Genomic DNA, 16,871 nt, shown 5'->3' with positions numbered 1-16,871 from the left:
TGCCAGCCCCAGCCCTGCGGCCCGCGGCCCCCCGACTCTGATGGGAACGCCCCCCCCTCCCCGGGTCCCCGCCGCCTCCCTACGGCGCGCCCCGCTGCCAGCGCCCCCGCCCAGATTTCCGACCTTGTCCGGGGCGGGCGGGCGGCGGGAGGAGCCGGGAAGCGGCCCTCCTTCTGGGGGCCCCCCTCCCCAGAGCCGTAGCTGGGGGTCCGGGCGCCCGCCGGAGCTGGAGTCCCAACTCTGCCACTTACTTGCTGTGTGACCTTGGACAAGTTAGTTGACCTCCCTGAACCTGGGGTTCCTCATCGGTGTAACAGCATTTTTCTCAAAGTTAAGGCTGTGCACCGGAAGCCTTTTTAAGAGGCCTGGCTCAGGTGGACGGAATTCTGTTTACCACTCCTGCTTTCCTTTCTAGCACTGCCTTGGGCTGGGGGACCCCACCCCCTGTCCTTTCACGTCCCTCTCCGCTTGGAATAGCTCTGCCCACGTGCTTCCAGTGGGACCCAGAGATTTGCCATCAGTTTTGTTAGTGCTGTTAGTATCTGCGTGATTTCTATTCCAGATAACAGCAGTGAGGTCAAGGGACACTGTTACCCACGGACCCCCCCCCCCCACACTGCCCCCCACACCCCCCGGAGCATTACCAGCGCCTGTGTTTTCGTGGCTGACTTAGCACCGTCCACCTTTCGGATTCTGAACTACGAGCAGCTGCGGTGGCTGGGCAGTGATGTTCCTAACAGTGTCTGTCACTCGCTGCTTATGTGACTTCTCTAGCTGGTCCCGCGGGGCCTGCGAACGCCCGGCCGCCGTTGTGTACTCGGGTTGCTGCTCACACACCGTGGCTAAGGGGACAGTTCGGAGCTTCCCTCCTGCTGACCCCGCTGAGAACTGGAACCTAGTTCCTATGGGGCCGACCTTGGACTGCCAGCGGGGGGCAGGCGGGCAGCACCCCCTCACCACTCAGCACGGAGGTGGTGGGTGTCGGGCGTGTGTACGCATGAACACACACACACACACACACACACACACACACACACACAGGCTGGTCTTGGGAAACTCAAGGCAAGGGCCGAAATCCCAGAGCTGGAGCAGGAAAGAATGAGCTGGAGAGGGGAACGGACAGGAAGACGGCTGAGCTCTCGGGGACAGAAACAGAGGGCAGCAGAGGGGGTGCAGAGGCCAATGCCCGCACCGAGGCTGGCGCCCGAAGAGGGGATAGCTAAGTTTTCTCAGGACTCCTAGCTGCACAGGATGGGGCTGAAGCCCAAGCTTGGGGCGGATTGGCAGTGGGGTGGGGACAGTGCAGAGGTCGCCAACTGTGACAACCACAGAATCCAGGCCTCTCTGGTCAGTGACCCCCGTTCCCGGAGGTGGGGGTGGGCTCACCTCCATAGTCCGGGGTGGCCAGGTCTTTATCGGTCTCAGACCTTCTCCCTCTATCCCCTCACCTTCAAAACAGAGGTGAGAGGGGGGTCCAGGATGCCGGTCCCAGAGTGGCTCCAGATATATGGGTTTCTGGGCCACCTGTCAGAGAGCTGGGACCCGGTCTGTGAGCAGTTCCGGCTCCAGCCCAGAGAGAGGGGAGGGAAGGCGCCAGAAAGGGGCCTGGCCCGGGGCCTGGCCCACTCAGATGGATGGCGAACCGTCTGCCCAGCACCCGGCAGGCACTGGCTGCTCACGCCAAACGGTCCGCCCTCATCCCCAGAAAGCAGTCCTCCCAAGTGCTCCCGCGCCCAGAGCTGGTCTCCGCGTCCTCTGATCTGGCCCCATCGAGAGAGACCCTGGACATCTGGCTCCTGTCACTCCTTCCCCAAGTCTGACTGTGAGGAAATGAAGCCCACCGTAGTGGCAGAAATGGAGGTTACAGTGGTGGGGGGGGGGGGGCTTTGAGATTCCCTGGGGGGATTTGGGGGAGACATTTCCCAGCAGCTCAGGCTCAGGAAGGGGGAGACATGCGTGAGGGCAGAGCCTGAGAGGGCACAGAAGATGAAGGCTGAACAGTGGGCCTGGAGTGGGAATGAGCCTGATCGGTAGGAAGTCTTGCCTGGAGTCTAACCTGCGTCCCTCCTGCTGCAGGTCGACCTGCCCCATGGCGGGGTCTTCAAGGTCTCCTAAGTGTAGCCCGGCCCTTAAGGGTGACGTTGGACACTAGCCCTGCAGCCTTCGCTCCTGGAGGCTCATCGGGCTGGTACCTGACTTGGCCTGGCTGGGGACTCTGGGTCAGCCCTGTCCCTCTCTGCCTCTCTGGGTTCCATTTCTCAATGTCACCCCCCCTCCCCATCCCTCCATTATGAGAGTGTAAGTGCTTTGAGATCTTCAGAGGAATATTCCGGGTTGTCACAGTGTCTGATAGCCAAGAGAGCAAGAGGGAGATGGCCCCTCCCATTTATTCTCACCCTCCCGTAGCCCACCCCCCAGCCTGGGACTGGGCGGGGGGAAGGGAGAGGCTGGATGGAAGCCAGACTGGCAGAGACAGGGGCTTTGTCCCAGCTGGTTTCTGAGCCAGGGGATCCGGTGGGAAAGCCCGTGCCAGGCAGAAAGGAAGGCTGGGAAGAAGAAGGGAGAAGGCAGCCAAGGAGGGGGTGGAGGGTGCTAGGAGTAAAGAGAAGAGTTTCCTTATAAGTAACGGTGGGGTAGGGAGAGGTCAAGGAGGGGTTGGGCTACAGAGAAGTTGTGCAATGCCCAGGGTCAGTCTAGGAGGCCCTCCTGGAAGAGGCCAGGGGGGTGTGGTACTCAGGGAGGAAGGGACAGGAAGGGAATGTTCGAAGGGTGCTGGGGCAGGAGGAGGCTCTGGGTTCGAGGAAGGAGTCTGGCACTGGGAAAAGCAGAGGGAATTGTTAAGTGTAACAGCACCCACCACTCATGCTGGGGGCATTTATTGAGCTCCTGCTGTATGCCTGCCACTGTGCATCTGTACAGGGGTCCTAGGGTGGAAAGCACATAGCCTCATTACACCCTGCGAGGTGGTTATGATGCTGGTCTTTTACAAGGAAGAAAACAAAGGCCCTGAGAGCTTAAGGAACTTGCAGCAAGTTGACTAGCGCCCAGGTCTTGGTTCCGAGGAGGAATCCCTGGTGGGGAGACAGGATCGGAAACGAGGGTGTTAACAGTGAGGTGGGGACGCTGGGCTTCTTGGGCCAGGATATGCGTGCTCGGGTGCCGGGGGAAGTCCATCTTGAAGTCTAACCCCATCTCTCCTCCTCAAGTCCCTCCAGCAGCCTGAGCATGGCCCCACTGTTCCTGCCCCTGCTGATAGCCCTGGCCCTGGCCCCGGGCCCCACGGCCTCAACTGATGCCCTGGAAGGGGACAGCTCAGGTAAGCGACCCCACTCAGGGTCACTGTCTGTCTTCTCCATCTCCCCTATGGAAGGGAATGGCCTCGCTTTTCATCCCACCAAAGTGTTCCAGCCTTGGGGGACCCAGGGAGGAGATAAGATGGGGGGGGGGGGGCACTGCGGGGAAAGGTCTGGCCTGGGACACTTGGAGATAAGGAAGGGATGAGCTGTGGGCTCTGGGGAGGGGAGGGGGAACTTGGGGGTAGGGCTGGGGAGGGGCAGGAGTGCCAGGCTGCCCGTCTCTAGGGTGCGGGAGGGATGAATAGAGCTGGGAGGCAGGACAGGGGGAGAAATCCTGCAGGTGACTCTGAGGGAATCTCTGAGGACTGGAGGACCCAAGGGGTGAGGTTAGAAAGCCTGGGGTGCAGCCTGGGAATCGTGGGGTGGCGCTGGCCACTCTGGGGGCGGAGCCAACCCGGAGACTTTGGGGACAGATCTGGAGAGGGTGCGGGGTGGCGATGCAGGACCCTGGGGGGGGGGGGGGGGCGCATGGAAACCTGGGCGGGGGGACCCTTCGGACCCAGGCGCTGAGTCCCAGCCGGCCCCGCCCGCCCACCCGCAGAGGACCGGGCCTTCCGCGTGCGCATCTCGGGCGACGCGCCGCTGCAGGGCGTGCTGGGCGGCGCCCTCACCATCCCGTGCCACGTTCACTACCTGCGGCCGCCGCCGGGCCGCCGGGCCGTGCTGGGCTCCCCGCGGGTCAAGTGGACCTTCCTGTCCGGGGGCCGGGAGGCCGAGGTGCTGGTGGCGCGGGGGCTGCGCGTCAAGGTGAGCGAGGCCTACCGGTTCCGCGTGGCGCTGCCCGCCTACCCGGCGTCACTCACCGACGTCTCCCTGGCGCTGAGCGAGCTGCGGCCCAACGACTCTGGCATCTACCGCTGCGAGGTCCAGCACGGCATAGACGACAGCAGCGATGCCGTGGAGGTCAAGGTCAAAGGTGAGGGGCAGGGTGGAGGGGGGCAGGGGAGGGCAGGGTAGCACTCCCCGGCCCCCACCCCCCACCCCGGAGCCCACAGTCTGAGGGGGAAGCAAACATACGTGGAAGGCACAGACTGAGCTGGAAAAGGAGTGCGTAGACACAGGCCTCTGTTACCTCCTTTCTGTCTTCAGGCGGAGGAAATCCTGCCCAGTCTAACTTAAGCCCCTCGTGCTGTAGAGTGAGCGGGATGTGGACTTCCCCCCTTGTGTCCAGGGGAGTGGCAAGGAGGGCGAGGGGAGGCCGGTATGGGGGTGACCACGCCTCACGGCTCCTGTCTGCCCCTCAGGGGTCGTCTTTCTCTACCGGGAGGGCTCTGCCCGCTACGCTTTCTCCTTCGCCCGGGCCCAGGAGGCCTGTGCCCGCATCGGAGCCCGCATCGCCACCCCGGAGCAGCTCTACGCCGCCTACCTCGGGGGCTATGAGCAGTGCGATGCTGGCTGGCTGTCCGACCAGACCGTGAGGTGGGCTGGGGCCGCGGACCGGGGGTTTCTAGTTGTGTCTGGGGTGGCGGGTGGCCCGGCCTCTGCGGGGGGCTGCCCACCGCCTCGGGCCAGCCACACGGCGCTCCCTGCCTCCTGGGAAGGAGGGAGGTGAGGACCCCGCCCTGGGGGGTGTCCCTGCAGAACTGGGAAGACAGCTGGCTACCTTGAGGGCAGTGTGGTTCGGCGGGAGGGTTGGGGGGGCATCCCTGGTGAAGGCGTCTGTACTCGCTCCCAGGTATCCCATCCAGACCCCACGGGAGGCCTGTTATGGAGACATGGATGGCTTCCCTGGGGTCCGGAACTATGGCGTGGTGGACCCAGATGACCTCTATGATGTCTACTGCTACGCTGAAGACCTAAATGGTGATTGGGGGTGAGGCGTTCCCAGGCCTGAGCCCGTTCTCCGGTGCTGCCTGTAGGTCCTTCAGGGGCCTGTGCTGGACCCGTCGCCCCTCGTGTGTTCACTCGGGCATCCAGGGGGGTTGTTTCCAAGGAAATGACCGGTGTCCCTCCCGCCAGACACAGTCATGGACGCAAGCCCATGGCCGGGGCCTCCGCCAGGTGGGACGAGACTGAGTTTGAGTTTGACTCTGCAGCCACCCGCGGTGTATGTCTCTGCCCCTTAGCATCTCTGGGCCTCGCCTACCTTCTTTGCGGAATGAGGACGTCGAGCCGGGCTCCTCTGAGTAATAACATCTCTGCTGAGGCTCTACCCGAACTTTGACCTTGAAATAGGACGTGTGACTCCATGTCACAGATGAGGAGACTGAGGCCCAGAGAAGCCCGCCTAGGGTCTCTGCAGGAGCCCAGGGTCGAAGGGGCTCCCAACTTCCTGGTGACCCGGCCCCCTCTTCCCTACCAGGAGAGCTGTTCCTGGGCGCCCCTCCAGACAAGCTGACGCTGGAGGAGGCACGGGCATACTGCCGCGAGCGGGGTGCAGAGATTGCTACCACGGGCCAGCTGTATGCAGCCTGGGATGGCGGCCTGGACCGCTGCAGCCCCGGCTGGCTGGCCGATGGCAGCGTGCGCTACCCCATCGTCACGCCCAGCCAGCGCTGCGGTGGGGGCCTGCCTGGCGTCAAGACTCTCTTCCTCTTCCCCAACCAGACCGGCTTCCCCAACAAGTACAGCCGCTTCAACGTCTACTGCTTCCGAGGTGAGCCAGCCCCCCGGCAGACGCCGCGCCCCCCCCTCTCTCTGTGGGTCAGACAGCCTCGAGCCCTCTGGTCCCACCCAGCTCTGTCCGGGTTTGCTCAGGTCTTTGCCGCTCGCCTGGGGGAGCCTGGGCACCGAGGGGCCTCATTCTGGTTGTGCCCTCTGGCTTGGGTTGTGTGGCCCCGGGGAGCGCCTGTCTCTCCAGGGTCAAGGCTGCCTCTTCCCTACCGCGCGGCTGGATAGGTTTCCATTTCTGGTCAGCGCATGAGTGGAGAGAGATGATGGACATTCTCTGAACCCAACGAATGGTCTGTTCCAGTTAACCTGATGCCCTCAAGAGCCCTCGCGGGGCGGGGGGGGGGGGGACGGATTCCAGAACCTTCAGCTTGAGGGTGTCAGATCTTTAACCACTGAGTATTGATGGACAGACACAATTCCCCCCCCACAGGGAGCAGGTCCTCAAGGACAGCTGGGGGCAGAGATGGCTTCCTGATCACATCTTATATTGGGGGCTGAAGGGAAGGCAGTGCCTGGGACCCCCAGAGGCACCCCCAGTGACTGACAATCAGGGAGGCAGTGCCATGGGGTGCGTGGGTCCTGGCCTGAAGTGTGAGCCCGCGGGACTGCGACAAGGGCCGGAGGCAAAAATGAAGGGAGAATACACAGCCTCTCCCTTCAGGGAGCTCCTACTCTGAAGGGAGAAGGCCTGCTTCTGCCCTGGGAGCCCCCAGTCTGAGGGAGGACAAGATGCCTTGCTCCCAGCACGAAGAGAGACTAAGAGAAAAGCATCACTTCTATTGGACAGATCTCCAAGTATCTTCCGCCTGGGGCTAGGGAGCGGTGGGGAAGTGGAGTCTAGAGGAAGGCAGGTCCCTGTGGAAAGGCCAACCGAAAGGCGGATGATGATGATTATAGTAATTATGAACATGTCTATACACTGATCACGCGCCAAGCACTGTTCCAGGAAGCCACAGAAAGAGGGGCTGGATGGAGAGGTTGGGAACAGGTGGAGGACAGAGGCAGGCAAGGACACAGGTTTGCTTGTCTGGCATGAGTGAGGCTCACTGGAGCAGGTGACGCGGGGAGGGGAGGGGCAGGACGTGCTGTGCTTGCACGTCTGGCTAAGCACAGACAGCCCTCGGGGCTTTTCTTAGCCCAGTTCCGCGGCCGCTTCATTGGTTTTCTGATCTTGGCTCTCTTCTCCAAAGACGAGGTAATCCATTCGAAAGCTCCTGTTGTTGGAAGGGAGCAGCTTTTGGAAGGATGGGGCGACCACTTCCTTTGCCCTCTTGCCCCGATGCTGAGACCCTCGGGTGGTGACTGTTGAATGTCCTTCCTGCACTCCAGCCATCAGCTCTCCTGGGCAATGCCCCCTGGCCCCTTCCATTTCAAAAGTCTCAGGAGCCCTGGGAGCCCTCACACCTTGCTCCCAAGGTGTCCCAAGGTCCTGAGGCCACCTGTCCATCCTTCTGCCTCCGTGTCCTTTCTCAAGGGAATCTCTCTCCCCGAGCCTTTCCTGACCACTGTATCTAAAGTAGTACTTCCCACCGTTCTGTTTCCTTATTCTACCCAAGTGTTCTTTATATGGTAACGTTATATGTGTGTTTGTTTATTACGTAGCTAAGTTATAAACTCCCTTAGGGCAGGAGGCTTGGTGCTTTTTTCTCTACTGTATCCTCAGTGCCCAGAAGAATGCTTGGCATGACACAGAGTGGGCACTTGATTAATGCCTGAGGAACAAGTGATAAAGTCCTGCAGTGCTTCCTGGGTCTTCATGGGTCCTCCGCAGGAAAGATGAGTGAGAACTGGGAGAATTTCATGGTCTCTGAGTCTAACCCAGAGCCCTCGAGTTCAGGCTGTGACTGAGTGCAAAGCCACCTGTTTAACCTCCCACTGACACTTTCCTCTTCACAGACTCTGGCCAGCCCTCCACCACGCCTGAGGCCTCTGACCCAGCCTCTGATGGGCTGGAGGCCATTGTCACAGTGACAGAGACCCTAGAGGAGCTCCAGCTGCCGCGGGAAGCCGTGGAGAGCGAGTCCCGGGGAGCCATCTACTCCGTCCCCATTGTGGAGGATGGGGGAGGTGCAAGGTCCCCTCCAGAAGACCCGGCGGAGGCCCCTAGGACCCTCCTCGGTAACTGGAGTCCCTTAGTAAGAGAAGCGGGGGTGAAGCCGCCTGTCCTGGGCTTACGGCCCCCTGACGGCCCTGACCCTTCTCAGCATCTCGGTGATGCAGGGCATCTCTCCAGTACGCTCCCACCCCTTGCCTTTCCGGCACATTCTACTCCAAACTCTCTGGGTCTGGGAAGCAGGGTGCTCCCTCCTTTGTTCCCTCCTCCTCCTTGCCTACCCAAAATAGACTAGAGAATTTTAAGACAAGGAGAGGGAGACGCGGTGACGATGTTTTTGTACCGGGCTAATGACAGTTCAGCTCAAGTTGAAGGTCTTCTGGTGGCGAGCAGGGGCAGCCTCCTCCCGGCCTCCCCCGACCCGCCGCGGGCCTCCCTTCCCATTCCCCCTCCCCAGCCCCGCCTTTCTTCCCCTCCGTTTCCGTCTTCCGTTCGGCCGGTGCTGTCCCTGGTGCTGAACCACCTATGCTTTGTCTAGAATTCGAAACCCAATCCATCGTCCCTCCCCCGGGGTCCTCAGAAGAGGAAGGCAAGGCTTTGGAGGAAGAAGATGAAGAGGAGGAAGAGGAGGAGGCAGAGGAGGAGGCCCTGTGGGCCTGGCCCAGCGAGCTCAGCAGCCCAGACCCAGAGGCCTCTCTCCCCACTGAGCCAACCCCAGAGGAGTCACTCTTGCATGCCTCCCCACCGCCAGCGAGGCCAGTGCTGCAGCCTGGTGCCTCACCACCTCCCGATGGAGAGCCAGAGGCTCCCAGGCCTCCCAGGGTCCTTGGACCACCCACTGAGACTCTGGCCACTCCCACGAATGGGAAACTGGCCTCCCCACCACCTCCCACTCCGGTTGGGGAGAGAGAGGTGGGGGAGGAGGCCGGGGGTCCTGAGCTGTCTGGGGTCCCTCGAGGAGAGAGTGAGGAGACAGGGAGCTCTGAGGATACCCCTGCCCTGTTTCCAGCCACACGGGCCCCTGAGGGTGCCAGGGAACTGGAGGCCCCCTCTGAAGAGAATTCTGGAAGAACTGTCCCAGCAGGGACCTCAGTGCGGGTTCAGCCAGTGCTGCCCACTGACAGCGCCAGCCAAGGTGGAGTGGCCGTGGCCCCCTCATCAGGTAACTTCGCCCAAGGCTCAACCTCCCTCTTCCTCCTCCTCCCCTTTCTCCCCCTGAAGCTCTGGGTCACATGATCCATGATCCTTTAACCGCCATTGCCCCGGCCTCTCCTGTCCTTCGTCTTCATTCTCCTGTACACCTCTGCCTGTGGGTTTCCAACCTTGGACACCAGCTCTCTGATTTCTCACCTCACGACCCCCAGTGCCATGGCCCTACCCCGTGATTCCAGCCCCACCACTGACCACCTGGGACTCCTTCCTGCCTTTGGCTTTCCACTGGTGACTTACTGGCCCCACAGAGCACCCTCCTTCCTCTTGTGATAGGGGTTCCTGGGTCCCTATTCTACTCTTCGGGGCTCAGGCCCCTCCCCTACTGCCCCCTTCCCTCCCCTTCAGACACCCCACTGATGTCAGGAAGGCCTGGGGTCAGCTGCTGGGGTCTAGGAGAGCCCTTACCCCCACAGAGCCTTAAGCGACTACTTCTGTGAAGTATTTTTCGACTGTTTCATGGAAAACAAGCCTTGGAAATAAATCTCTATTAAACCACTTTATAACCAAAACTCTGGCACCCTCTGTCTGCACCCCAGCTGTCTGCCCTTTTCATTCCCTGGATTTGTGTTGGAGGCAGCTCTCTGATGCTTCCCTTTGTGCTGTGTCTCTCCCTTGCTCGCCCGTGTCCCTTGCTCTCCACGCCTCTCTGCCTCCTCCTTTTCATCCTCAGCCAGCGCCCTTTCCTGCCCTCCTGTCTAACATCGCTCCCTGTTCCCTTGTCCTCCCCTTAGCTCTCCTCTGCCTTTCTTCCCGGCTGCTGAGAGTCCAAAGCTGAAGTCGCTGTCCATCGGTCTATGGGACTGCAAGGGGTTGTCCCTCACTCCTGATGGGGAGAAACCCCCACCAGCCTGAATGTGTGTGTGTGTGTGTGGGTGTGGGTGTGGGTGTGTGTGCGTGCGTGCGCACACGTGCACACACACACACACACACACGTGCTTGTATTCATTTCTGATCCATCTTGATGGCTCCCATCTAGAGCCATACATACAGACTCGTGATAGAGAAAGTCCATCTCAGCACAGAGGCCCAAACTGGCATCCAGGCACCCCAGCCCCCCGTCAGCACAACTCAGCAGGGAGACGGCATCTAACAAGCATCCCCCTGCCCACAGCCTCCCCCTTCTTCACTAACCCCTGCACTAAAGCCCACCTTACCCTTAGGAAGAATGGTCTCACCCTCCCTGAACCAAAGGATCTCCAAGTCCCTAATGCTGGTGAAGACACAAATCAGGAGGCGAGGAAGAAGGAATGTAGAGGTGGGGGGAGGAGTGGGGAGTTAGATTCTGGGGTCTGAGAGCCGCCCTACCCATTCAGGGAAGGCTGAGCTTCCCATTGGGGATCCCTGGAGACGGCTGGGATCCGCCCAGTCCCAGGACCGACAGCCCTTCCTGCATGGTCCAGGGCTGGCTAGGGGCCCCTGCATCACGCCCAGCCTCCCCCATTTCAACTATTGGCTCCCTGCCCAGCTGGCCTTGGAGTTCAGTGCCTTGTGGGTTAGGAGGGGGTCTGGTGGGAAGAGATGCATCAGTGGAAGTCTCTGCAGGACCTTAGTTACCCCACCTGGTGGGTGAGGGATGTCCTCTGGCCCTGCTGTTACAGCAGGAGTGAAGAACTCTGTGGTTGTATGTAGCAGTTGGCCCCAAGAAGGGGGAGGAAGGAAGAGCAGAAAGTTCCTTCAAGAGGAGTTCCCTTGCCCCCACTCTGTCGGTCCTGGTTCAGGGGAGGGACCTCTGGCCTGGGGTGGACAACCAGGGACCGAGTGTGGAAGTCTCTGTTCCCCAGGGCTGGCTGGCTGAACGCAGAGGTGCAGGCAAGCGTGAGGAACAGAAGGGGCTGCAGGACTCCTGCCCTCCGCGGGGCCTGGTGCTAAATAAAACACCTCCCCTCCCCCTTTGCCCAGGGAGCTGGTGCTACCAGCCTGGAAGAAACTGTTGGCAGGAGGAGAGGTGACAGGGTGGTGGTGCTGGAACAGCTGATTCATTTCACCCCAAACAGCGAGGTCATCCCAGCAAAATTCTTGGAATCGACTCCAGCGTCTCCTCCCCCTGCCTCTGCTCTCACCCCCACCAGGCGGAGGGAAGCACAGTGGGCCTCGCCCTTGGCTGCTGGGGGTATGGCGTGGTCTGAAGAGTCCCGCCCAGGGGTGGTTTTACCTCCCAAGCTGAGAGCCCAGCCCTGCACTGTCAGTCTGTGGGGCCATCTTCCTCTTCCTGGACCGGAAGGAGTGGAATCTGCCCCGTCCAGCACCCACGCCTGGTCTAGGGCAGCCGCCTCCCACCCCAGGATCCAGAGGGAGAGAGTCCTGAGGAGAAGGCAGGAGACCCAGCCAGACAACAGATTGCAGGCCTTCAGGGCAGCGTGTCAGTCTAAGAGGACTGCCTGGAGGAGAGAGTGCCAGAAGAAGGGAGAGAGATGGATTGGGGAGGGGGGTAGGCTGACTGGCCTGCAGAGGGGGCCTGGGGAGGGGATTGGTTCTTCACTGTCAGCTTCTGGGGTTGTTGACTCTACCCAGAGAGTAAGAGGGAGAGCTAGCCCCCCACCCCCACCCCAGTATGGGGTCCCAGAAGCAGTCAAGGGCAGGCCACCCCTCACTGTTGCTGTGGCGATTCTCCTCTCCTCCCGCTTCATCCAGCCCCCACCGAAACCACACAAAACCGTGCAGGGACCCGGCACAAAGACAAGGCGGTGGGGGACCAAGCTCCAGGCCCAGAGAGGTAGAGTGACCTGTCCAATGTCACTCGGCAGACCCAGGAGCCAGATAAGAGTCCAGGTCTCACGACTGACAGCCCAGCATCTTTCCCTTCAGTGGGGTGGGGTCCTGAGGGCCTTTCTGGCCACCTTCGCCCAGCCCCTGTTAGACTGGGCCCACGCCAAGGGGCACCGCAATGGCCAGCACGGGGCTGAGTCGACCCCGAAGTGGCAGGTGGTGAGGGGGGTCAGGGTGGGAGAGAAACCGGAACTGAGGGCTGGGCTGACTTCAAGATGCTGTGATAGCTCTCAGGACAAGGGCGTTGGGGCCGTGGACGCGCCGAACCCTCTCCTGGGGGGCAGAGGCTGCAGAGTTGTGCTCCCCTGCTCCTCCCACCTCACTTCTCTCCCCTCTCAGGTGACTGTGTCCCCAGCCCCTGCCACAATGGTGGGACATGCTTGGAGGAGGAGGAGGGGGTCCGCTGCCTGTGTTTGCCTGGCTATGGGGGGGACCTGTGTGATGTTGGTGAGTGTGGTGAGCGGCAGGGGTGGGGGCGGATCTGGAGCCTGGCCCCTGCCACAATGTGCTCGCTCTGGAGCCGGGAGGGAGGGCACGGGCCTTGTCCTGAATCTCCATTTTAGGCAAATCACACAACCTCTCCGAGCCCTACCAATTTCCTCATCTGTCAAGTGGACCAGAAATGCCTTTCCCGAGCGGCCCCTGTGGGAGGGGTGCTCGGTACCCGCCAGTTCTCTCCTGGGAAGAGAGGAGGGCGCGGCCCTTCTCTGGGGTGGAGGACTGGGGGGACCCAGGCTGGGGCCGCAGCCCTCACCCTGGCAGTCCCTGTGGCCCAGAGGAGGAAGCCATCAAGGCCCCCTGCACAGGGCCCCTCCTGGCTCCCCCTCTCCCCTCATGCCCTCCTGTCTCCTTGGCACCTTAATCCCGCCCCTCAAGTCCCCTCCAGGGGACCTGGCCCTTCTGGCCTCAGTTGCTTGCCCTTCTGCGCCCCAGGCCTCCGCTTCTGCAGTCCGGGCTGGGACGCCTTCCAGGGCGCCTGCTACAAGCACTTTTCTACCCGGAGGAGCTGGGAGGAGGCCGAGACCCAGTGCCGGATGTACGGCGCGCACCTGGCCAGCATCAGCACGCCCGAGGAGCAGAACTTCATCAATAGTGGGCTGGGGACGGGGCTGGAGGGGACCCTCGTCACCTGCTCTCTCGCACTCACCCATTAACTCATCATGAATCATGCGTGAGTGTGTTAATTAATTAACTCCCTTACTCATTAACTCAGGTACCCATTACTTGGTTTACTTCATCCATCCATCCATCCATCCATTCATTCCCCTTTCTGTCCTCGCTCCCTCCACACGTGGGTAGGGGGGCTTCAGGCCGAGAGGGCTGGGGTTGGCGCGGGGAGTACACCTGCATCGGCCGGACTGCACCCCCCCCCGCCCCCCCCCCCCCCCCCCCCCCCCCCCCCCCCCCCGCCTCCTTCTGCGGCTCCCGACTCTGACCTCAATGAAAGCTTCTGCTCTTCCCCCAGAGTTTCCCCTTCCTGGCCCCGGTGACACTTCTCTTCTCCCCAACCCCTCCGCCCTCCTCTGCCTTCTACCCGTCCGCGGGCAGATGGGCCGATGGGAAAGCAGGGAAGCGCGGGGTGGGTCTGGCGGGAAGGACTCGCGCGCGCGGGCCGCCGGTAACGGGGAGCGGCGCCACCTGCTGGCAGCGGGGCTCACTGCGCACCTTCGTCCGCCCGCGCTTCCTCCGCAGGTCGATACCGCGAGTACCAGTGGATCGGGCTCAACGACCGGACCATCGAAGGCGACTTCCTGTGGTCAGATGGCGTCCCTCTGGTGAGAGGCTCCGGCCGCCCCTCTAGCTGGCTCGGTCGCTTCTTCCAAGCACTTCTGCCCTCCACCTCCAGTGACCCCATCCCTCCCCCTCCTTTTTCTGGCCCTTTCTCCGCTCTTCTCCACGGGCCCCGCCTCCCTTCCGTGCGCTTCTCTCTCTTCCAGTCTGGCTCTCATTACCCCTCCCCGCCAAAGCCCGCGACCTGTCCTTTCTCCTCCTGGACCCCTACCCCCCATCCCCCTGTCTCCTCTCTCCTAGTGCTCCCCCCCCCTTGTCCTGCTCAGGTCCATCCTAGGTCCATCCCTAGGTCCATCTAGGGTCCATCCCTCCCCCCGCCCCCCCGCTGCGGTGCGGGAGCCCTCACCGCCTCCCCCACCCCGTCCCCCCAGCTCTATGAGAACTGGAACCCTGGGCAGCCTGACAGCTACTTCCTGTCCGGGGAGAACTGCGTGGTCATGGTGTGGCACGATCAGGGACAATGGAGTGATGTGCCCTGCAACTACCACCTGTCCTACACCTGCAAGATGGGTCTGGGTGAGGCCGGGCAAGGGGGAGGAGGGGGCGCCAGGGGGATCCGTCACTGCTGGGTGTATAGAAGGAGGGGCCGGGGCGCCTGGGTGGCTCAGTCGCTGGACAGGCCACTGACTCTTAATTTCCGCTCAGGTCAAGATCTCAGGGTTGGTGAGTTCCAGCCCCGCAGGGGGCTCCAAGCTGACAGTGGGGAACCTGCTTGGGATTCTCTCTCTCCCTCTCTTTCTGCCCCTCCCCTGCACTCTCTAAATAAATACATAAATAAACTCAAAATTAAAAGGAGGGCGCAAAGCTACAGAGGAGTCAGAAACGTGTCCCAGGCCATGGGCAAGGGGACGTCTAACAAACGAGGTGGTCCACCAGGAATCTCTGCTCTTTTTTGCATCACCCTGTGGCCCACCCCCTCCTCCTCCTCCTGCCGACTCTGGGAGCTGTCACCCGCAGACCCGGGCTCCCAGATCTTGACTGTGTCCCCCCTGCAGTGTCCTGTGGGCCTCCGCCAGAGCTGCCCCTGGCTCAAGTGTTTGGCCGCCCACGACGGCGCTATGAAGTCGACACCGTGCTTCGTTACCGGTGCCGCGAGGGGCTGACCCAGCGCAACCAGCCACTGATCCGCTGCCAGGAGAATGGTCGCTGGGAGCCCCCCCAGATCTCCTGTGTGCCCCGCAGGCCTGTGAGTGCCAGGGGAATGCAGGTGGGGGGCACTAGCCAACAGTAGCTCTGGGCTCTAGTCCTAGCTCTGCCGGTCGCTGGCTGTGTGACCTTGGAGTAATCACTGCCCGTCTGTGAGGCAAAGAGGAGGAGCTGGGCTGGATGCCCTGGGGTCCCTTTCAGTGCCGATGTCTGAGAACAGTGGCTGAGCCAAGACGAGTGCTTTAACCGGGGCTCAGGGAGCAGTAACGCCCGGGGCGCAGGCTCTGAGAAGAGACGAGGAGGAGGGGCCCAGGGGAGAGCGTGAGTGTGTGTGTCTTTCCCAGGCTCGAGCTCTGCACCTGGCGAAGGCCCCAGGACATCAGGGGAGGCTACTGGGACGCTGGAAGGAACTTTTGACCCCTCCTTCCAGTCCCTCTCCAGGCCCCTAGGGAGCAAGGCCTTGCCCGGCACTGCCCTCTCCCCATCACCGGTTGACCACTTGGGAGGGTGCAGCTGCCCTCCAGGCGGCAGTGCCTCAAGGGGTTTGCGGGAAGCACCTGGGCGGCTCCAGCCTAGACTAGACCCTCTCCCCCCTGCCTTGGCTCAGGTTCTCCCCTCAGGGCCTCGGGGAAGGCCCCTAAGTGCCTCAGCTGCCCCTCTCCTTGCCATCCCCTGGGGGGGGGGGCACGTTGCCCACCGTCGGGCTTCCCAGGGGACTGGGCTTGCAGGATGGGGTACCTGCCAAACCAGCAGGAAATAAAGCTGCATTTCAGCACAAGCAAGGTTGATGTTTCTGTGTGAGAGAAAAAGGAAAGTGGGGTGGGGCTGGGCCTCCCAGGATAAACAGCCCTTCTGTGTTTATTAACTTCGGAGGTCGGAGCGGTCCCCAAGATGCCAGTGGATAGGACAGTGCCTGGCACAGAATAGCTGGGAGCTCACGGGGATCGGGGGAGTGGGAGCGTGTTCGGAAGGAGCTGGAGTGCTCAGAGTGCGGGTCCAGCAGACCTAGACGAGCTCAGTCTGGGGAGGGAGAGAGACGGAGGGCCATGGAGAAAGCAGAGACCCGGCTGCCTTGGTGTCTCAGTTCTGAGGCTTCCCCGGGGGGGGGGGGGGTGGTTCACTCGAGGGAGTGCAGGTTTGGGGGTTAGACTGCAGGAGGGCTTGCTTCCAGCAGAGGAAGAAGAGAGGCGGGAAGGGAGAAGCGGAGGAGGGGTCCCCAGCCCTGCGGTGGCCTTGGGCTCGAGGAGTGACCTGGTAGGTCTCCCAGGCTGTGCCCGGCAGAGGGCGCTGTGGACTCAGGCACGTCGGCCTGAGGGTGCCGTGTGCGCGTGCGTGCGCCGGGCTCGGCGCCGGGAGTCGCAAGAGTCCCGGGGGACCGCCAGGGGGCGCCGCGACCTCTGGTTCGGAGCCGTCGGGCGGGGAAGCGGGTAGCGGGCTGCCGGGCGGAGGGTGACTTCCGGCCGTGCCGCGCTGGCCCCGGGGGCTGTGAGTCATCGGAGGTTGAGATGGTGAGGTCACTCAGAACCCGAGAGAATGAGCGGCCGCGGGTGTGCGTGTACAGGATTGTGCCTTACTGGGCCTCGTGGTCGTGTGCCTTCCGGACGGGGTAACTCCTGCCGCGGGTCCCGGCCCTCGCCCTGGCGCAGTCGCGCACATGCACACGCTGCCAGGTGTTCACACTTCTGCTTGTGCCGGCTCTTAACCGCCTTCGCCCACGTGGGCGATTCGTCCTTCCCTGCAAGTCGGGAAAACCCGATAAAAGTCAGAGACGGGGGGCAAATCACAGAGGCTGCGTGCGAGCCGCATAGAAAGACCCAGAGATAGTGAGGCCCGCAGGACAGGTGCTTGTTGGGAGGAGCTGGGGGCTTCTCCCCGCCATGCTGCCCACCGTGCACGGAGACCCCCAGACCAGCTGTGTCCGGGCATCCAGCACG

General features: G+C 62.1%; 1 protein-coding gene across 1 annotated transcript; it reads left to right on the top strand.

Moving 5' to 3' along the window:
• Positions 1-2,290: 2,290 nt before the first annotated feature.
• On the top strand, positions 2,291-15,666 carry BCAN (brevican). The gene is made up of 14 exons (XM_042925326.1): positions 2,291-2,298; positions 3,207-3,316; positions 3,898-4,272; positions 4,601-4,775; positions 5,032-5,159; positions 5,659-5,952; positions 7,866-8,087; positions 8,561-9,184; positions 12,340-12,447; positions 12,934-13,092; positions 13,693-13,775; positions 14,163-14,307; positions 14,787-14,977; positions 15,282-15,666. Exons 1-14 carry the CDS (start codon positions 2,291-2,293, stop codon positions 15,384-15,386), a joined length of 2,727 nt encoding a protein of 908 aa, XP_042781260.1. The 3' UTR covers positions 15,387-15,666.
• The last annotated feature ends 1,205 nt before the right edge of the window (positions 15,667-16,871 follow it).

Source organism: Panthera leo, chromosome F3 (genome assembly GCF_018350215.1).
Source record: "Panthera leo isolate Ple1 chromosome F3, P.leo_Ple1_pat1.1, whole genome shotgun sequence".
Classification (NCBI taxonomy): Eukaryota; Metazoa; Chordata; class Mammalia; order Carnivora; family Felidae; genus Panthera; species Panthera leo.
Note: the sequence above shows the minus strand (reverse complement) of the source record. Positions and strands in the feature narration are given on the sequence as shown.